The sequence below is a fragment of the Pteropus medius genome, unplaced genomic scaffold (assembly GCF_902729225.1).
Source record: "Pteropus medius unplaced genomic scaffold, Ma_sr-lr_union100, whole genome shotgun sequence".
NCBI lineage: Eukaryota > Metazoa > Chordata > Mammalia > Chiroptera > Pteropodidae > Pteropus > Pteropus medius.
In genome coordinates this window covers 30736-53449 of record NW_024351200.1, presented here as the reverse complement: position 1 = coordinate 53449, position 22714 = coordinate 30736, and the positions used below count along the sequence as shown (strand labels likewise).

General features: G+C 49.7%; 2 gene segments (V, D, J or C); both read right to left on the bottom strand.

The window, feature by feature from the left end:
* Positions 1–3206: 3206 nt before the first annotated feature.
* LOC120586559 (immunoglobulin lambda variable 1-40-like) overlaps positions 3207–22714 on the bottom strand; it is a 44788-nt gene continuing 25280 nt past the window's right edge. Inside the window, 1 exon segment of the V gene segment in view lies at positions 3207–3526. Within this exon segment, the coding sequence occupies positions 3207–3526 (320 nt within the window).
* Positions 10064–10890, bottom strand: LOC120586554 (immunoglobulin lambda variable 5-45-like). The segment is given in 2 exon segments: positions 10064–10600; positions 10703–10890. Coding segments are annotated over 2 exon segments (477 nt in total).

Genomic DNA, 22714 nt, shown 5'->3' with positions numbered 1-22714 from the left:
TATCATTAATAAATTAATGTAATTGTAAGCAGAGACCCAGACATTGTGAGCGGCAGCGTCAGCTCAGTCTGACTCAACAGCCTAGAAGGAGAGACGGAGGGTCACAAGGTGACAACAAGAATGGACGGTCAACCACCTGTGCGCAGACGATGGGAGCAGCGCAGTGCCAACCCCACGCCCCATCTTTTCTCCTCACGCGAAAGGAAACCCCGTGTCCTGCGAGAGAGGAGGGTGCGGTGAGGAATGACCACCACGACACAGAAGCCCGGAGCTCTGCTTGCTGAAGTCTCATTGCTGGATTTCGGACCCTCGCCTCCCCAGGTGTCTCTTTACCTATGTCCAGGTAGCATTGTAGGTGATTTGTTTTCTTGCAAATTGGCTCTAGATGTGAGATTGTCTATCCTGCCTGAACCGCAGCCGGCGCTGTGACTCCAGGAGCGGTGGAGGATGGAGTAGGCGGCCAGGGTATGAGCTAGAGCCATTGCTTACGTGGCTCCAGGGGGCCCAGGTGCAGGAAAGTCACCCTTCAGTGAGGACACTGCTGCCCAAGTGTGCAAGAGCCAGTGGAGCATTTTCCCAGCCTGTGGCCCAGACCCGGAGCTCTCAGGACTTGTCCCTCAGCGCCCCCTGCTGGGCCCAGACCCCACAGCCGCCAGCCCATTTCACACCATCCAGCTCTCCTGGACAGGCTTCTGATATTTGCAGGTGGATCTTTCTGATGTCACTACCCAGGGCAGTAGAATGAGAAGCTTTCCTCTGTGGTGTGGGGTGGAGCCATTAATTTTTCCAAGTCACTACTGACCTCCAGATATCCAAATGAAGTGCTCTGTTTTCGGAAATTTTGGGATTGCCTGATGGTTGAGTTGGCTTTGCCTGGTTCATTACCAGCACATGATGTTCCTGAACCTAGATCCTCTAAAGTTCCCAGAGAACCCCGTTAGTTCATATGTGGTCATAATTCCATGTGGGTCACCATGACGTTTGGAAATATGTGGTTGATGCTGTTGCTGTTGTCAGGGGCCCGGGTAGGGTCCCGAGTCCCCACTGCAAGCGTCCTGGCTTTTTGGGTCTGTCTTTTCCATGACATTATAACACTGTCCGGGAAAAAGATGTCGTGTGTTCTCGATAACATCTGTGGGATCTCCTCTGTCTTTGAATGTCTTCTTGGCAGTTATTATTTTCTTAGGATTCTTTGACACATTAAATCTATATTTTACTCGAGTTTTGCCATTTCTCTCAACACGAGGATTGACACAAAAGAACATTCCTGTCAATGAAGCTGTCGCCCGCTTCTAGAGGTTGCTCCTTCATTCCTGGCCTGAGGACTCCTCGTGACCTGTTACCAAATCTGCATTGGGCCTGATCAAGTTCTTTCGTTACTAGCTCCATGCATTTAATGGCGGTTGGGTTGATAAGGTCTATGTGCAAAAGAATTGATTTTTAATCCAATATCATCCCCAACAGAGAACCAGTGAGGGAGAAGATTTGGAAGTCGTGGGGATTCACTGGAGAAAGTGAGGACGTGGTGGGTCTGAAGCCATGTCCATCATGGGGAGGGGTCTTCAAGTACAAAGAAAACAGGACCTCCCCAAGAGTGACATCTCACGAGAGAGAGAGAGAAACCCAGCTTCCTTAGGGTGTCAGGGCTCAGGGAAGATTGAGGGTAACTTGGGCCGAGAGCAGGGGACATGCCAGGGGTTGGTAGAGGGCCACCTGGTTCTCCCGGGTCACTCGTGCTGGACTTCTGCTTTCCTCGCCAGCTTTGCCGGCAACTCTGAGGACTCTCGTGTTTCTGGTACAAAGTGATTCTGTTTGCACTGGAGACCAGTGGGAATAGGAGGTGTTTTCATTGACCTCATGAACATAGGCCAAGGTGAGAACACGAAGCCACCAGGTTTAATAGCACACTTGACAGCAGAATCTTTAACCTGAGCTGGTGTTGGACACAGTTGGGGACAGAGCAGTGATTGGACAGACAGAGGTGTGCAGGGCAGAAGTTCACCTCACTTCCTGCTGGGACAGCTGTTCTATGTGGCAGTGCATTGTATTTAGTCATGTGACAGTGATAATCAGCCTCCTCATCAGGCTGGAGCCCAAAGTTGGTCAAGAGGCCACGAGTACAAAGCAGGAGTCAGAGATGAGGGCTGAACCCCTAAGAGTCAATCATCTCTGTCCTAGATCACAGAGTAGGGGCTCTGCCTCGAGGTCCTTGAGACCATTGCCAAGGTGACCCCAATGTGTCTGCTGCATCTTGTGCAGGAAAAGGTGACCTCGGATCTGGGCACATCGAGAACTTCAAAAGGGGGTGACATGGGCACCTAATGGGGACTTCCCATCCTGTTGTCCCACAGCCTGCCTCAAGCCTGGATGGTTGGAAAGCTCCAGTGAGGTCTGCAGGGACAGGAGGACACAGTCAGTGCCTGTGGGGTCAGGAGATCCACTCAAGGGAGTCCCCATGGTCTAACTGGCATCACTGTAAGGACCTGTCATCCATGGGCCAAGTTCACCCCCTTCCGTGGACTGGACTCAGCATTTCCCAGCAGCTGTGGGACACCCCAACACTTTCGTATCCCTTGAAGAAGGTTCTTGGCCTCAGTTCCCACATCCCCTTGATAATTGCCCCTCTCCTGAGATCATATCCGAAGTCTCAGGTCCCCAGTGAGGATCCCAGGCCAGCTCTGTGCCTGGAGTACCTTCCGGGCCTGCATCCTCACACAGCACCCCACATCTCAGTGCCTCATCTCTGGGACACAGGGCTCCTAGACCCGCCGTGATCACAGGAGCCTGGGAGAGATGGGAAGGTGTGTGCTGTGACCCCTGGAAGAGCAGAGTCCGTACTGTGCGGGACGGTCCACCTTCTGGGGTGGTCCCCGCATCGTCGGACATGAAAGCGAGGAAAGGCTCATTTTCCTCACTGAGGAGAAAAAACGCAGCTGCATAGACTCCGGTTATCTGTCCCCAGAGCAGCCGCCCCACGTCTAAGAACTTCTGCTCTGTTTGAGAAAATCAGTCAATGTGTTGCCAAAAAGGACAGATTTAGAGAGACGAGGACACAATCTAGACAAAGTTCCCTGGGGTGGGTCTCAGCCCTCACTTTTAGGTCAAACTCACAAGGAAGGCAGCTGTCTGATCAGAGAAGTGGAGTCTGCTCAGGGAAGACCCACTGCACAGGAAACAGCCAGTTTTTGTCTCACTTCCCCATAGACCTAGAGCACTGTGGGAGCACTGAGACTGCTGTCCCATGCTGAGCAGTAATAATCGGCCTCGTCCACAGCCTGGAGCCCACGGATGGTCAGGGAGGCTGAGTTGCCAGACTTGGAGCCAGAGAATCGGTCGGGGACCCCGGAGTCTCGATAGCTATCACCATACATGAGGCGTTTGGGGGCCCTTTCCGGGAGCTGTTGGTACCAGCTCACATATCTACCCCCGATGTTGGAGCTGCTTCCAGTGCAGGAGATGGTGACACTCTGTCCCGGGGCCCCAGACACGGAGGACGGCTGGGTCAGCACAGACTGGGCCCAGGAGCCTGGAAGAGGGAGAGACACAGAGGTGGTGATGCTGGGTCTAGAGACAAGGGGAGGCAGCAGGGCCCCATGCTTTTACCCATGCTCCCCTCTCCTGTCCCCTTATCTGGTCACCTGTGCAGTGAGCGAGGAGGGTGAGGAGGAGAGGGGACCAGGCCATGGTGGAGATGATCACTGAGTCCTGCTCTCTGTGTCCCCACAGATGAAGCAGAGCTTCCCCCACGTCTCTCCCTCCCCTCTTCAAGCTCTGACAGAGGGAGGGTCCACTCATGCAAATGAGACCCCCAGCTTTCTCATCCCACACTGGACCCTGGTTCAGGCCCCTCTGTCGGAGAGTTAAGGGATGGGCAGGGGCAGGGCTGTGTGGGACGTGGGGGTTGGGGAGGTCACACCTGTGAGGCCTAAGCAGAGGTCCCCAGGCAGTGCCAGGTGGCTGGTTCTAGCTCTATTAACCCCCAGACCTTCAGAAACAGGTCCTGTGTGCCTCCTGCTGTTCAAGTACAGACACACCATGCTGTGACTTGTTGACCAGAGCTCATCTGAAATAACTCCTGCCTCCCCTTTAATCTGTTCACTGCCTTTTCATAGGGCCAGGACCCGTGTCCCCTTATGTGGCCTCCGCATCACTTCGGAGCACCTTTAGGCTTCAGTCGGACTCCTCAGGGTGACTGTCCCTGACTACCTTGGCTGTTCATTGGTCAGGACTGGAGTCGTGTCTCATACAGAGTCCTCTCAGATCAGGATCAAGTCTAGATCAGTGACTGTCCCCACAGAGGCATGTCCCCTTCTGTGCAGGATGCAGGTTCAGTCACCGCGTGTCCCCCTCCCACGTGCCCAGAGCTCTCTGACCTGTGGATCGCCCACCGCCCTGAGGAGCAGGGGCTCTTCTCTCCAGGGCTGGGAGGGGGTGGGGAGGACGCCCTTCCGTGCATCCCTCGTAGACGATGCTGTGTAAGTCTTTGTCGTCTGTATTTCCTCCCGCTCAACAAGTTCTCCACGTCCTGGGAATAGAGATTCCCACCTAGGAGTCTGTCCTCAAGCACCAAGTCACATGTCCGCAGGTGCCATGGCTGAATGACATTGTTTGTGACACTTACCCAAGTCCAATAAGGACAGATGTGCAGAATGTTCTAGGACGGAATGACTTAAATTTTTAAGTTACTCTGATAGATATTGATTAAAAGAGTTCATATACTAGTTACTGCCTACCCAATTAAATAGGATGTATGTCTTTTTACATAAAATTCACCTCAATAAAATAGATTTTAAGAATTACTCTTAATGTCATTCTGAAGATGAAAGAATAGTCAGAAGTATTTTTTTTTTAATCTGTGCTAATTGCAGAGAGAATATTGATGGAAATTGTGGTAAGTAATATGGCTGGAAAAGCAGTGGTAAAGAATCATCTCCTGTTCTCAGGTAAAGAGCGGCCTATAAAGTTTTTTCTAAAACACTTGCTTGTTTATTTATTCACACTATTTAGTCATGAGTGTTGTATCATCAAACTGATCTTGCCCCGTGAAAGCCCACGAGGAGCATCCTGATACAGCTGGTGCTGTCACACCTTCCTCTTCTGGATCCTGGAATCTGATTTTCTGTAAAAATTTCCAGAGTCCTGGATCTTTCATTTAAACAGCAAGTGTCTCAAAAGCACTTTTCTAGGAGCAGGATGTATGTTAGGCAGTGAGGACTCATTTCGGAGCAATCCGCTTAATCAGAAGTCCAGGGTCTGTGGAGTGACAGAAATCTGTCTTTCTTCATCCTGCAGGCACTGGACCCACAGCTGTGGGGCCTTTCAGTCCCAGGAAGCACAGGGCAGGGGGTGACCACATGGTCCCCCTTCATGCTCCTGACACCGCAGCTATGTCCCACCAACCTCTTGTGTTCCCCAGATGTCTACCTGGGGGTGACCAGGAGACGGTACTCACTTTGGGCAAAAAAAGCTAAAGCATGGGATTTAGGGTCCTGAGGGAAATGATGTCGTGGTGGATACACTGTCCTGTAGGTTCTTAGGCTGGGTGACCGCATCATTTTTAGGCATATGTAATAACGTCATTTTCGTATTAAACAGTTTGACTGAGCGTTGGGGGCAGGAACGCGGAGCATGGTGATGAGACCACAAATGGGACCTTGAGGCGTTTCCACGCCGTTCCATGTCCGGTAATCGTCCTCCCGAGAGATGGAGCCCTGGGGAGTGGAATCTACAGCAAGGACTTGTCCGTTTTCTCTGAAAACCTAACGTGGACGTGGAGTTACGTCCTGAAGAGCCAGAGGGGGAGACCAGGTGGGTGAGGGAGGCAGCAGCAGAGGACAGAGAAGGACGGACGGTGTGGGGGGCGTTGGCAGTGAGAGTCTGCGGTAGCCGCGACCTACTGTTTTGGCCTCTGGTTCAGAGAAGGAGAAAACTGTGTCTAATCCAGGGTGAGTGTTAACGTATCAGCCGAGGCTGTGTCATCATGACACAAGTTCACACTTACGGTAGTAACTTCTGGATGATCACGGTTGACTGGATCATAATCTTTAGCTGCCGACACAGTGTTTGCAGACAATAGAAAATATGTTTCTACCCTCGGTTCCTGATACAGAGCTCCAAGTGCCAGGGTGACAGGAGTGTCTTCTGTTCTTACAAAAAAAAAAGTAAGAAGAAGAAGAATATCTAGTTAAACGTATAAACATGGAATAAACTGTAAATGTCTTTAGTTGTAGCTAAAGATTAAGAAAAATGGAAAGATAGGTGTTTGTCAGTGTGTTCAAAGATTATCAAGATATTCTAGGAGGAGATAATGAAAGCCATTTGTAGACTAGGTTACTGCATTTTCATTACATTCTAAATAAAACGAAGTCAGTAATTGGAATAGTTTGTCAGTGCTGCATAGGATAAAATTCATGAAGAACAATTTAAGTTACCAATCAATTATACTGTTAAAAGTGGGTGGGAGTCCAAACACAAGCACCATAAGCCTGGAAAGGGCAGGGAAATTTGAGAGAGATTGCAAGTAAAGAATTTAGCAGAATTTGAAACTTACTTGGCCTAGAGGATGGGAGTGAGGCAGGGAGAGTCTAAGAAGCCAGAGTTTGAAGGATAGAGGTGAATAAAATGTCCTTCAATAACATTTAAAATTAGGGGATAGAGTGATAGTTGAGGTAGAGGGTGGATTCGAAAATACCCTGAGTCCTATTTGGATTGATTGAGTTTGAAATGCTTGAAAGACTTCCGGGACATCAACGGGAAAATGTTTAACGTGCTTTTCAAAATGCAGGTCTTAAGTTCCAAAATGAGATGAGGTCTAGAGGCATAGGTTTTGGCAGTAACTAGCTAAAGGTGATGTTTCAAGTCTTGAAAGTGAAAGCGCTTTCAATGAAGGGAGGCCTCCATTCGAAAGTTGGGAAGAGGACAATAAAGCAAGGATGAAAGGGTGAACAAAGATGCCTGACAGACAGGAGAACCAGGGGAGTCCAATGTCCCTGAAGCCAAAGGAAAAGAAAACTTCAGGAAGGTCGAAGTAGCTTCGTGCAAAAAGCAAATTTACACGGAAACTTTAAGATGCCTATGAAATTCAAGAAATGAACTTAGAAAAGAAGAGAATTTTAGAGGGTGACCCCAACACGAAACCAGCAAATATACTGAAAAGAGAGTAAATACATTTGAGAATGTACAGAGCAAAACTGGCAGAGGAAGAGATCACCTTTTGTATTGATTTCAACTACCAGAAAAGCCACGAGTTTAGCGACACTATAAAAAGATCTGAACGAAGGAAAGGAGGGATCTAGAGTAGCTGGGCCGGACGGATGTTCCAAGAACAAGGAAGAAGATGAGATAAGGTTTCATCCTATATTATTGTAGATTTACCGTGAATACAGCTATAAAATTACACCCTTCCTAAGCAAATTTTCTGAAAGATTATCATCTTGTAATAAATGTTAGGTATTATTTTATTGGAAGTATCTTTCTGGAGAGGTTGCATGTATCATCTCATGTAATCACCGCACAAAGCTCGAGGAGAGTATGAATGTCATCTCAATGTAATGGTTGAGAAAACTGAGGCTTGGGGAGTTTAGTATGGTCCAGCAGTTGATAATGGCAGCAGGGAAACAGGGCTTGAACTATTAGTGGCTAATTTTCTGCCGAATTCCTGATATGTTCTTTGAAGAGTTCACTGAGCCTCTGAGAAAAGTTATATCACTAAACACTTACTTAAGAAGGAATAATGTTTCTCTAGTTCAATCCTTATTTTATCGATGAAGAAACCAATGCCTAGAGTGGCTTTAACTTTCCTGGGGCCACGAACACCTAGCCTGGGGTACACGCTGCTTGTCCCAATTTGCTTCTCTTTAACAACTTGAACTTCTCGTAAATTAGTTCTAAACTTTGAATCTTATTTGAGATTCTACTGCTTCATAGACGATGAGGATTGATTATATGACTAATAATACTATAATATATGTAGCTTATAATTTCTCGTAATATTTCTTTTGCAATTTAGATTTACCTGTTTTATTGCTTACTGTCTTCATCTATGATTTTTATTGTTTCTAGAGTTTGTGTACATGCTTTATCTATGCCAAAAGTGGCATTCAGAGCCTTAGATTGCACATTTCCAGAAAACAGGGACTATACAGAGTAATGAATTTTGTGCTATTATTTCTTTAGCTCCAAGTTTAGAGAAAGTGCACCAATACACTTTCAAGATTTAAAACCAATGATGTGAATTCAATACTGCGTTCTATTTCTGCTATTAACTGGTAAAGTTCAGATAATTTACCTCACATTTTGATTGCCTTATTTCTATAAGAAGAATGATATAATAATTACAATAATAATATAAAAAAAGAAAATATGTCTCTACGTTCGTTTCCTGGCACCGAGCTCTATGTGTCAGGGTGACAGGAGCATCTTCTGTTGTGATGATGAGACTCTGGGTGGCCTTCTAATGCCAGAGCTCCTCATTTTTGTATAAAACTTAGGTCCAAAGACCATTAAGAATAAACCCTAAAACAAAGAATATTTATTGACTATTCACGGTGAAAGTAGATTTAGTTAAAACAAAACAAAACAAAACAAAAACATGTAAAAGACTAAACTTTAATAGGAGATGATAAAAGACGATTTTGGTTATGCCAAATCTGGGAGAATGGCCCCTAAATTAGGTCGTTAGCATTGGAACGAGTGGATTCCTGGAGCGTTCCTGTGCACAGGTGTCGGGAACCTAAAATGAAATGAACCACATGAAGTCATGTTCATCCACAGCGCTGTGAATCACTCGAGGGGTCTCCCCTGCACAAAAAGTCAGCTGGTCCAAACTTACAAAACCCTAGATTTAGGAGGGGTGGCTATCCTCATTTGCACCACCTCCAGGTGGTGTCCCCACCCATCAGGTTAATTGAAAACATTTACAGGAATGATCCCAGCACATCCACAATAATTTGACCCTCTCCTGAGCCTCATGGGAAGGGGATATGGGTTCAGCCAGGAACAGTGCGATGGACCTGGGGTCATGCTCCTGGAGAAGCAGCCCCAGCTGAGACACTCAGTCTGTAATAATAAAGTGGGTGAGAGGCCGCACAGGGAGACGTGACGGAGGAGTGTCAGCAGTGGCTCAGCAGAGAAGCACAGCCGTGACAAGAATCGCGTTCTTGGCACCTGGAGACTCAGAGGAGTTAGGTCACTGCAGGAAGCACAGATGGCTGTCCAGTCCACCTCAGGCCAGGTCACCCTGAAAGAGACTTTGGCGTCACCTACAGATGGCTGCTTCCTCCTAAATTGGATTCGACAGCAGTACGAAGGGCCGACCCAGTGCTAGGGGATGGGAAAGAGAAACAAGGACAGTGCTCCCGATGAGACGCCTTCAGAAACCCCTCAGCCCCTCGCTGTGCAGAGGGAAGGGTGAGGACAGGAGCACCGTGGGCCAGGCATGGAGTGTCCCCGGAGCTGGGTTTCTGAGACACTAGGATGGGGACGGAACTCCGGCACAACACGGCGATTCTCCTCCAATGCTTTTGTGGGATGGATGTTCCCCATCTGAGTGTCTCTAAACCCAGAGTGTTCCCAGCCTCCAGGACAAGGTGCCATGAGCCTAAGATCACCACGGATGAGAAGGAGGTGGCTCTTACAGAACCAGCCTCAGTGCTGAGGGAGCCTGACCATGATGTCCCAATGGTCACAGGGAGGTCACACTCAGTCACATTTCACTGTGAAGAAGAGTCCATTGGCTCAGCATTGCTGGAGCCACAGAGAGCTGCTTCCTCTGAGCCCCAGGAGACAAAGAGCAGTCCCCAGAGACAGGCCACATGAGCAGGTGTGGGGGGAAGATGCCTTCACTCTTGGAGCTGGTCTCTGGGACAACGGCCTGGCATGCTGGACCCAGTGAACAACCAGAAGCTCTCAGATGACCCACAGCTCTGAGTCAGGCCTAGACCCTGGCCTGGGAGTGGGTGGGGTCAACCACTTCCTTCATCGGTGATGAACCCCTAGGCAGGGGACGTGGCCCGAAGACCTGACGTGTGCCTTTGTACACGTGAACAGATTGAGAGGACAGTAGCGGTGGATCAGATGAGCTGTTTGACAAAGGAGAATGAGAGACATCTGCACACGCATGGGTCCCAGGGAAAATGATGCTGAATGAAGACGTGACAACGACTGCCACCTCTGAGTTAGACACGGCCCCAGGCAAGGCAGGGACGACCGACCCAGGCAGGGAGAGCACAGGGAGGTTTCAGTATCATTTCCCTGTGACTCTACAGCACTGTGTAACTTTTATTGTTGTCGTGCCATGTAGCACAGTAATAGTCGGCCTCGTCCTCAGGCTGGAGCCCGGAGATGAGCAGAAGCCCTGCGTTGGCCGAGGCATCACTGGATCCAGAGAATCGGCTGGGGACCCCATTGCCCTGGTCCTTCTGTGAGTCTGACTTAAACCACAGGAGATACCGGGGAGGGCTCCCTGACTTCTGCTGGTACCAGCTGATGACATAGTTGCCAACATCGAAGCCGCTGATCAGAGTGCAGGTGAGTCTGGCTGTTGATCCCGGAGATGTGGACAATGAGGGTGGCTGACTCAGCACAGCCTGGGAGAAGCAACCTGCAAACACAGAAAATTGTGGTCAGGAAACGGGGTAAAGTTTCTTTGAAAAAGAAATGGCAAAAGCAAGCCGTGGACTCCCCTGTATTCGCCTGTCCCCACCTGTGCACTGAGAGAGGAGCACGAGGAGGACGGGGGTCCAGGCCATGGTGCACGCAGCCCCTGAGCCCACAGTGGGGCTGGGCTGCCCCAGGCCTCCTTTTCTTCCCCACCCTCCGCCAGAGGAGGGGCTGTGCATGCAAATGTGTGTCCATCCAGTGACCGCCCAGCCCCTCCTTGAGCCCTGGTGCTGGAGCTCAGCTCACACCCAGACTGAGGAGGGTGGAGGTTGGCCTCACCCCCTGGGAGATCCCTGGGAGGAAGCACCTACAGACACCATGCAAAGGTCCCTGCTCAGGGAAATCTGCCAGACGAAGGAGGACACAGCTATCAGGTTCCATCAGGGAGCACAGAGAACAGTCCCAGGCTCCGGCTCCTTTGAGAGAATGGTCCTCACTGAGCAGTTGTGTAGGGACCACAGGGCAGTCCCACAGCGCCCCCTGCTGGTGGCAGAACACACACCTCCCCATGGCTCAGAGTCCTGAGAGCCCTCCTGGTTTGTGCAGCACATATCATTGCCTCTGTTCACGCATGCTTGCTCTGGTCCCTAGATGCTGCGATCCTGGTACACTGTGTTGATATTGTAGTTTATTACTCCCAGAGTAAAGTCCACGGAAGTAAGGTACATATATAACTATTTAAGGTGTCAGAGCACTTAGAGTACAGTTTAGAAGAAGCTAAATGACCCAGGTGTGCATCAGGTCCGGTGCCGGAGCCGAGGGGAGAGTTGATGATTTGAAAGGATTAAGGGGCTCTCCAGGGAAATGACATAGAAGGGAATTTTCTAGGAAAACACTCAGTGGCATTTTCAAAAGTAGACCGTTCAGTAAACATTGCAGAATCATGTCATGTGTGAACTGTTTTATAGGGATTCTATTTGAATTAGTGCTTGGTAAAATAATAATGATAATAATAATAATAATAATAATAATAATGACGACGACTTGCTTAGGTTTCACCTTTGTCTGTGGAATGTATAACACTCTTCTTTATTTTCGGAACTGACTTTACAGTCTCACATTGTAGTTTTCAGTATTTCTACTTCACAGGTTTCTTGTCAGGATTTTGTCTTAGGTGTGATACAATTGGCTTACAATTTAAATAACTATTTCCAGCTCTGATCTCCCCCAGACCTTCAGAAATAGGACCGAGCGCCCCCTGGTGTCCAGGTGCCTACACTCTATTGTGTGACATGGTGACCAGAGCCCTTCAGACACAGCTCCTGCCTCCCAACTGCTCTGTCCTTAGGGCCAGGACATGTGTTTCCTCTTGTGGTCTCCCCATCACCTCAGGGTGTCTCTGTGCTCCACTCAGACTCCTCAGGGTCACTCTGTCCACGGTTCCTTTGGCTGTTCAGTGGTCAGGACTGAGGTGGTGTCTCCTGTACAAATTCCTCTTGTCCCAGGATGAAGTTCAGAACAGCGTCCATCCCGGGAGGCATGTCCCCTTCTGTGCAGGACACTTGGCTCTTTCCCATTATGTGATTCCTTGCTCGTTAGGGTCCATGTGTCCTGATATCTGGTGACGGTCTTCATGCCGTTCTCTCATCCTGATGATTGTCCGGTAAACAGTGACGCTGATATGGTTTATTGCAATGTGACTGTATCTGTGGTGTAACTGCTGCCTGTCTAGACATCACGACATCTAAATCCACAAGGCCAAGACTTAGGGGGAATGGAGTCATCAATCTCCCAAATAGTTCACTTGGTGCCATGGAGATTCCTCCACTCACCCCCGTAACACCAGTGCCCGTGTAGCTGTGCAATTCAGGACAGATCGTGCATCCTAGTTGTGACTCAGGGCACATGCCACAGTCTCAGGGGTGGCTCTCCCTTCCTGCCAGGTGTCACCTTGTGTCGGTATCTCTGGGGCCCTTTCCACCAACCTGATCTTTATACCCTCCTGTCTCTCAGTGGATACGGGTTCGTCTGGGACACACAAGTCTGGTTGAGGCCGCTCTCTGCAGCTGAGGATCACCCTTTAGTTGCTGACAGCTTGAGACTGTTCACTGAGACTTGCTGTCAACAGGGCCATTATGTCTTTTTTGAAGGATCCTGAGTGGCACTACCCCGTGTCCTCCACTTGTGTGTGGGAAGCACGATCACTAGAATTTATAATCTGGGTATGGAATACCACGATTTGATTGCTGTGTATAATCTCCTCATCAGGGACCCCGTGTACTTATGAATTTCACATGACCCACTGGACCTCTGCTCTCCTCTGAGAAGCTGCAGGGGACACTGGGTCTCAGCTCATGGACACCCCCATGGACACGTATGGAGATTTCAAAATTTCTTCTTGGCTTACTTATGATGAATTAAGGATGTGGCTTATCTGTCTGCAACATTTAGTATATTCTGAAATCCTCATTCTGCAATTTTGCTTTCTTATCCACACACAGACATTTTTCCTTCTCAATTTTCGATATTCCTTTGAAGCACTTCTAGAGGTTTGTTGTTGTTGCTGTTTTGAGAAACAAATAGACACAAGCTGCGTGAAATAGGCTGATTAGATAGTTGTGACTCTTGTCTCTCTGACACGTCCTCTCTGCAGACTCGTGTCCTCTGTCGAGGCCCCTCCCAGCCCCCTGCTTGCCCGTCACCCCTGCAGGGATCACTGGGGAGTCACGAGGAGTCACTGCAGGGAACACGCTCTGAGGACAGAGGGACCGGTGCTGTTCTGCTTCTGTGACTCTGAGCTTTTCCTCAGGGACACACACAGGGAGGCTCCCTCTGGTCCATGGGGTTGAGACGCAGGAAGAGAATGCCCTCTTGTGCAGGGTGGAGAGTCTGACACGCACAATGTTCCCTGGACTGTTAGGTGTGGGGTAGAGATGGGGAGGGATGCCCATGAGTGTTAATGTGTATGAGGAAGAAAGGAATTCAGGGTGTGGTGTAGACAATTCACATCCCTGTTCCTTGGGCCCAGATCTAAGGCCCCGCTGCCTCACATCTCTTTCTCTGCTCAATGCCCACATGAGACTCTGGATTTCTATCCCCTTCCTGGGTCCTGTTCTGGGGAACCATCTATGGTACGTGTTGGAGGAGGGCGAGTCTGTGTCCTGGGTCCACACAGGCCCTGAGAGGGCCGAGTCTCAGGAAGTGGAGGTCAGGGCATCCGAGATTCCCCAGCAGGCCTGGCTTCCCACGATATCCAGGCCCACAAGATCAGGTAAGAGACACCGCATGAGTGGCAGGGACATCCCCACGGGCTTTCTGAGTGAGGCAGCTATCAGAGGACACTCATTATCTGAGAAGGGCCTTCAGATTGTCTTCCCAGGAACTATGGACGCAGGTTCCATTTCTAACTGGTGGAAATGCAATTGGAGTCAGAGTCCCTGAAATCACATGGTCCCCTCTTCCATGCAGAGCCTTTGTGGTCCCGATTCTCAGCAAACAAGGTACAGGTCACAGGGTCATTCATTGGATAGAGGTGATAATCACAACCATGTCACATTACAGGTGACATTACAGGTGTCTGGGTACACATTACAGGTGACAGCACAGCTTCAGTGCCTCGTGACACCCAGCCCAGGCTGGCTGCACCCACACTGCCCGTCACCCCTCAGGGCAGCGTCCCATCACCTGGTCTGTGCCTCCTCCGGGACAAGTCTCATGAAACTGGAGAAGGATTGTTTCATTTATGGGGTTTTTTTTGGTACTATTTCCATTTCTTTCCTGAACTTTCCTACCTCATCCTTCATTGCGTGGACATTTTAACCTGACGACTTTCAGACTGTTTTTCATTCAGTTTGGGAAAAATTTTTTATCATAACTACAGTGTGTATGTCAACCCACAAACTACTAAGACCTAATCAATTTTATTTCATTGTCTCACAATAGTTTGTTATTTCTAGTATATACGGTTTTATATTTTTTTAGATTTATTTCTAATATTTCATATTGATGTTGTTGTAAATGGTATTATTTTTAAATTTTTAAAATTCACTCATAGTATATAGAATAAATTTCATTTCCGCTTGATGGTTGTATCATGGAATTAATTTGAAGCACTCACACCAGAAGCAAATCTTAGTCACTTCTAGACTCTGAGCTGGGAAAGACAAGAATCAACCGGATTTGACATCCTCAGCTGTGTCTACCAGGAGATATTTATCTCTGAGTAAGGATTTTTGAACACCGTGAGAATACATGGACAACAAATCAATCTAAAAGTTGAACTGAAGAGAAGGATGTGACAATGTCAGGACGACTGGTCCAAGGAAAGCAGGTGCTGCATGAGATCTGACAACACAAGTCACCACGGAGCTGGACTTGGTCACAGACACCAGCTGGGGTGACTGCAACAGGCCTGGAGAGCACAGAGGTTTTTGTCTCACTTCCTTCTGGGACTGGAGCACTGTGTGAGTCTTAGAGTTGTCATCCCATGTGCTACAGTAATAGTCGGCCTCGTCCTCAGGCTGGAGCCCGGAGATGAGCAGAAGCCCTGCGTTGGCCGAGGCGTCTTTGGATCCAGAGAAGCGGCTGGGGACCCCGGAGCCCTGGTGCTTATTGGAGTCTGAGTAGAAACTCAGGAGATACCTGGGAGGGCTCCCTGCCTTTTGCTGGAACCAAGATCTGAAGAACCAAGAGATTGGCATGGAGCACCACGGGGGAAAGTGGTGGAGGAGTCACAGTCACAGTCATGGCCGGATGGGGCATAAGGCCCTCCTTCCATCCCTCGTCACCAACGCCAGCCCTGGGGTCGAAGCCTGAGGGAAACAGAACTCAGATTCACAAGCCAGCTCTTGGGGCACACGCGAAGGCTGCTATTAATATTATGGCCAAGGAGGTGGCCTTCCATGTACCTGGGTGGGAAATGGCAGGATAAGGGAAACCAGGGGGACAGGGAGACGTCCTCAGGAGGTGCTCACCTCCCTGTACCCCAAGGGTTAGGAGGCACAGAGCACTCCAGGTGCCTCTCCCCACCTCATAATGTAATAACTTTGTGTTTCGGGGTGGGAGATTCACGATGACATTAAAGTGAGTGGCAAATGAAATTAGATGTGCAAGTTGTCAAAACAAAATTGTGATTCTTTATGTTCTGCAAAAATGAAATATTACAGCTTTCTACCCATCAAGACAGAAAACAAAACCAAAATAATCTGCAAAAGCAAAAAAGAAAGAACTTGGACAAGATCTAGCAAGGTGTCATTTCAGGTGGCTGGAGGAATTTGACAGCAAAGGGCACAGGGAAGGTGTGGAATGGCATGTGCCCTGAGGTGGGACACAGGGCACTGACCCCAGGCAGGGGGAGAGGGTGGGACAGTCTGGAGAGCCAGGTGGATGAGGTTGAGTCAGGGAGAGGTGGGGATGCCCCTGACACAGGCGAGGTCAGGTGGGGAGACGTGCGATGGCTGTGTGATGGATTCGTGCTACATTTGTCACATTGAAGTCCTGGATAAAAGTATAGAGACTTGTGAGAAAAATGCGGAGACAATTGGGGAATGATTTGCCTCCTCTATGGAAGAATGCAGGTGTTAAAAGTAACCACTTGCCTGGGGACTTAGGATGCATCATTCATTCATTTCATTCATTACTACATTTTCCCTGCTTAGAGGTAAGTGAGCGACGGCTCACATAGATAACGAAGCAATGACGGACACTGGGAATATGAGGGAGGGGCCGGACAGGCCCTGGATCTTCCCACGGGCTCTCTCTCCCTGGCAGGAGGCCCCGCATCTCTCAGGCTGAGGGCAGAGACAGGAGCATGGGCACAGCTGACTCTCTCCCAGGTTCAGACCCTATCCTGGCCCAGTACCATGTGGCCTGGGTGACAAGGGACATGTCTTCAGTGGTAACTATTTACTGAGTACCCCCTGGTTTTGAGTACGGCGCTTGGCTGGGGAACCCAGGCTGAGCTAGACGACCTCATCCCGGCCTCATGGAGCTGACCCTGAAGAAGGCTGAGTCTCATCTTGCTCCTGTGTCCATGACCCTGCGAGGTGGAGACTCTCAGACATGACCCAGAGGTGACCGCGGAGGCAGGTTCTTGGTTTTGGGGGAAAAGTCGCCCCCAGATGGAGGATGTGGACAGAGCAGAGTTTCGAGTGCTGGTCCCTGAGTCTGGTCATCATTTGACAGAGTGACCGGTGGAGAAGTTCTCAGGGGTGGTGCGGAACTGGCCACCAATGAGGGTTCTTGAACCTTCTCTAACTTCCTTCTACCTCTGGAAAGTGAAGCCATCTTTCTGCCTCTCCTGGGACTACATGAATTTCAGATCGATACTCCGTGGATGTGGCTGAGCGTGTCTTGGCCTGGAATTGATCTATTGCAGGAATATCAGAATGGTCAGCGAGCCAGCTGCAGCTCTATGAGACAGGGACAGTCTAGCCTGTGTCCCTGCCCAGACCCCAGTGTCCCCAGTGTCCCAACTTGAACTAACGATGAGGGGGAGGAGAAGTGTGATGTGTGTGGTGGGGATGTACTTGCTGAAAGTTCCATCATGTTTTAAGTTCACTTTGGACCCCAAATCTCCCAGCCTTATGGTTAGTCTGTGACTGACCGGACAGGGGCTGTGTAACCTAAACAATCAGACAATCTGGTCACCATGATGGTGTCAAGGAGATGCATGAGTGATCAGGTCCAGCCATCCTAAAGACTGGAGTTCCTGGCCAATGTGTCGGAGTGTAAGTCTCTATCTTTCCGAGGGGTTTGTGGTGTGCATGTGATGCCTGGGACCACAGAGACATTTTGTACCCAGGTGGGGAATCAGCCTGAAGACAAAATATTTTGACTTGTATGTCCTGTTTCTTCTCCCAAGCAGTGTCAGCTCTCTGAGCACAGGGAGCCTCCTGTCTTGTCTGCACAGTATCCCGAGCTCCTAGACCCAAATCAGACACTTAGTAGGTGTTCAGTACATGGTGTGGATGCACATCATCTGCAAAGAGACTCTCCTGAGTCAGACACAGCTGAATCTGCATCCCTGGCCCTGTCCTGACCCCATGATGTGGACTGAACTGTGCTCCCTCCAAATCCCATGTGGAAACCGTCACCCCGCAGGTGACAGTCTCTGAAAACCAGGCCTTGAGGAAGTAACTAAGGTAAAGGAGCTCATGCGGGTGGTGCCCAATCAGAAGGGCCGGTGTCTTTATGAGAAGAGGAGGAGAAACCAGGGCTGAGCGCACACAGAGAGAAGGCCGTGTGAGGACTCGGGGAGAATGCAGCCGTCTGCCGGCCAAGGAGCGAGGCCTCGGGAGAGACCCACCTGCCCACACCTCTGCCTTGGACTTCCAGAATGCAGAACTGGGGGAACATACGTTTCTGTTAGTTAAGGTTCCCGTCTGTGTTTTGTGCTATGACAGCCCCTGCTCCAAAACATCTCATAATGGACTCTGTGCCCAGGTCCCACCCGCCCCACATCCAGGAACTTCAGGTCAATTAAGAAAATCACACAATGTGGACAGATTTAGCAGACAGGTTTTCTGGTGTGGGTTTCAGACCCCAGATTTTCCAAACAGAAAAGATAACGTGCTTTCTTGTAAGAAGAGTAGGGCTGCTCAGGGAAGCCCCGTTGCAGGGGGTCAGCAGGTTTTTGTCTCACTTCCCCACGGGCCTGGAGCACTGTGTGAGCACTGAGACTGCTGTCATATGCCTCGCAGTAATAATCGGCCTCGTCCTCAGCCTGGAGCCCACGGATGGTCAGCGAGGCCGAGTTGCCAGATCTAGAGCCAGAGAATCGGTCGGGGACCCCGGAGTCTCGATTGCTAGTACCATAGATTAGGCGTTTGGGAGCCGTTCCCGGGAACTGCTGGAACCACTCCACACCATAACCCCCGACGTTGGAGCTGCTTCCAGTGCAGGAGATGGTCACACTCTGTCCCGGGGCCCCAGACACTGAGGACGGCTGGGTCAGCACAGACTGGGCCCAGGAGCCTGGAAGAGGGAGAGACACAGACATGGTGATGCTGGGGCTGGAGTACAGATAAGGGAGCAGAGCTCCGTGTTGCCTCCCAGGGGCCCCTCCACTGTCCCCTTATCCGGTCACCTGTGCAGTGAGCGAGGAGGGTGAGGAGGAGAGGGGACCAGGCCATGGTGGAGATGATCACCGCGTCCTGCCCTCTGTGTCCCCACAGCTGAAGCAGAGCTTCCCCCAAGTCTCTCCCTCCCTTCTTCAAGCTCTGACAGAGGGAGGGTCCACTCATGCAAATGAGACCCAAAGCTTTCCAATCCGTCACTGGGACCCTGGTCAGGCCCCTCTGCCTTAGGGTGTCAGATGGTGAGCAGGTGCGAGGTTGTGTAGGGCCCAAGGGATTGGGGAGGCCACAGCTGTGAGGCCTGAGCAGAGGGCACAGGCAGTACCCGGTGGCTGGCCCCAGTTCTGATCACCCCCAGAAATTCAGGAACGGGACAGCACATTCCCTGGTGTCCAGCCACAGACACATTATTGTGTGAGTTGGTGACCAGAGCCCATCAGAGACTCCTTCTGTCTATTTACTTTACTCTCTACTGCCCCTGCATAGGGTCAGTCCATGTGTCAACTTATGTGGCCTCCACATCAACTAAAGGCATCATAGTGTTTCGCTCAGACTCCTCAGGGTGACTGTCCCCAACTCCCTTGGCTGTTCAGTGGTCAGGACTGAGGTGGTGTCTCATACAAAGTCCTCTCAGATCAGAATCAAGTCCCGAGCAGTGACCGTCCCCATGGAGGCATGTCCCCTTCTGTGCAGGACGCAGGATCTTTCCTCATGTGTGATTCCACCCAGGAGTCCAGGGCTCTCGTCCCTGTGGATCCCCCGCAGCCCTGAGGAGCTGGGGCTCTTCTCTCAGGGGCTGGGAGCGGGTGGGGAGGACGCCCTTCCCAGCATCCCCCGTGGGTGATGCTCTGTAAGTCCTTGTTGTCTGTCAATATTCCCACCTGCTCAAACAAACACTCCACGTCCTGGGAGCAGTGATTCCCGCCTAGGAGTCTGTCCTCAAGCTCCCAGTCTCATATCCTTAGGATGTTTCTTCATAATGTCGTGTCTACATCCTTCCTTTATATCATGTGGACTCATGTAAATTTGCTTCCCCTCTCCTGTCCCCACTGCAATGTGTCACACTGAGACCACACGCAAGTTCTCTTAATTACTTCAAAAACAGCAACATTTTTCCCTTCTGTTCTGAAAATATTCCTTTGTATGGGAGATGGATCTCCTATATTTCCATGTTCACTTCATAAACATTTAAAACAGTGTTAGCGCACAATCTGGGTAGATATTGTATTGAAAACTCACAGGAGAATGGATAACCAACAGGAACATTTGAATGTGAACGAGGTTTGGAGAGAGAATCAGCAAGGCTGGTATCAATGAGGTGGTTGGGTAGGGAGGAGGGAAGGGTCTGTATGAACTTGAGGTTCTCCCTTTGTGCACCGTGTGGATGTTTCCGCTGTTAAGTCTTGTAGGAGACGTGGGGCAGAACCCGCTGGGGGGACTCCGATGACAGCTCGTCTTCCTGGTGCTGAACAGTCGGGGCCAGTGAAGGAAGCAGGGGAGAGGAGAGTGGAGCCCTGCAGTCCACTAGCAATGAGACGCCCCAGGGCTGGGAGCAGCTTCATCCCATATCAACTTACGGCACGTGTGGGGACACTTGTCCTTCACAGGGAATGAGTCATAAACAAATCAGAAGTAAATATGCAGGATGCTGAACGAGTAGAGTGTTGCCTGTGCTCTCTCCAGTCATGCGACTCAGGGAAGGTGTCTCAAGACAGGTGTTCTTCACGCGCGTCCAGAGTGAGTTTGGGTGTGGATGAAGAAATAGTGCATGACGATGGCCAAAATCAAGAAAAGGAACGGCATGGTGGAGTAATGGGAACGTCCTTGAGAGGAGAAGGTGGTCGGAAAGAGCAGAGGGGTTTGCTGCAGAGCGTCGTGGGCCTGAGAGAGGACAGGGGGCGGTGACAGCGTTTGGAGAGAATCGCACCCTTTCCCCCGCCCTGTGTGATGATGTGTGACCATCTAGAGCTCAGAATGCCATTGGGCGTGAGGATTTTTCTATTTGGATGCAGTGGGGGACACCGTGGTTCACAGGGGCCTGTGGCCCAGCACATGCACAAATAGTCCTAGCAGGTTTATGCGTTATAGACAGGAGATGAAAAATAACCTAATGTTCACCAGTGGATGAATGGATAAGTGAACTGAACTATGTCCAAACAATGCAATATTACACATCAAAAAAAAAAAAGAAGGATGATCACTCAGATCACAACAATGAATCTCAAAAATATTTGCCAAAGAAGAAAGTGAAACGAACAGTCACAAAGTCCACCTCTTTTGTACTTCCCTGTCTGTGAAGTGTCCAGAACAGGCATATCTACTGAGACAGGCAGTGGATCAGTTGTTACCAAGGGTTGAGTAGAGATCTGATGAGGAGTGATGCAGATGTGTGGGGACTTCGCTCTGAGGGATGATGGAAATGTTCTAAAGTTAGATTTTGGGAATGGTTGCACAACCATGTGACAATTCTACACATGATTATGTTGTACATTTTTAACTGAAAAACTTTACGCCATGTAAATGATATCGAAATATAAATTCCAGCAAAGGAAGAAAAGAGAAAACTTGAAATAAATGTATACACTTTTAATGAACTACGATAGCGAGTGGCTATCACTGACCAGGGGTAGGAGAAGAAGGTAGATATTAATTCCAGAAATGGGGGCTGCAATAATCATGATATGTTTTCTTATTTTGTTTTGCATATGTGTATGTGTGTATTGTAAACAAATATTATATTTCCTCCTCTTTTTCACTTCTTATGTAAGGTAAGATATTATAACTTTATACAATATTATTTATGTATTGTTAATTTTTTATCATAATATTTAAATTACATGATACCAAAGAGAAGATTAAACATCAATCAAGCACTTTCAGTTGGATGCACAATAGTTGTATAATTTTAGGCAGAATTAGAATCCAGGATGTGGAACAGCACAGCCTGAGGGGAGGGGCGGCGTCCATGACTGAGCGCTGTGGGGGGAGCCTGTCTCTGGTCGGGCAGAGCTGCAGCCCCTGGCCAAGTGTGCAGCCCCCGCACGATGGAGAAACTGCCCCTACAGCAAGCGAGGGCTAGAGCTATGTTATTCTATCACGACAAGGCCGGTAGGAGCAGAAGTTCCTGTCAACAGTCCCACATCTCTGCTGTGGAGAGGTGGAGACAGGAGGGGACTATGTCCCCGAGGTCACAGTCACTGTGGCTCTGGGTTCTGACGGAAGACTTTTTATCAGAGATCCAGTCTGGCTGAAAGTGTCCCGGTAGTGTCCCAGTGAATGACAGCCCAGCCCCGAGAGCACAGGGGAGGATGTGTCTCTGTCCCCATCGACCGTGATCCCGTGTGAGCAGCATGAGGCTGCTGTCCCAGAATAAATGCCATAACAAGCACCATTGCTGACTGGAGCCCTGAGTGGTCAGGGGGCTGTGATACCCACGGGAATAGAGACTCGCCCTAGGACCCTGAGCATCGACTCAGCCAGTGGAGCAGGTGTTCAGGCCGTGTCCTGCTGCCCTAATAACAAGACCCAGGTCACACTCGTGTCACTGGTGTTTCCTGCTGAGGGAGATTCTGTCTCCTGATGATTCTAACCCTCAAGACGGCTGTGTCAGCACCGGCCTATCCCTGACTTCTGGGGGAACAGACATGCCCCAACTGTGGAGTCCAGGTCAATATACACTCAGTTCGAAGAAAGCCATGGGTGCGTGTGTGTGTGTGTGTGTGAGACAATGAGGTCACGCCTCTCCCTGTCTCTCTGATGGCTTCTCCACCCCTGAGAGGTGATTCTCCATGACAACCCTCCTTGAAGCTTATGATTCTCTATAAGATCCTCTGGGTGCTGGAGCCTGGATCTCGAGGGAAAATGTCTTAAAAATATTCTCCTTGGAGCAGAATTTATTTTAGGCGGTGAAGACACGTTTGAAAGCAGACGGGCCCTGTCAACAACCTCCCTTGATCAGAAGTCCATATCTTGTGGAGGGGGAGAAATATGGCTGTTTCCATCCCTGCAGGCACGAGACCCACAGATGTAGGGTCTTCAGG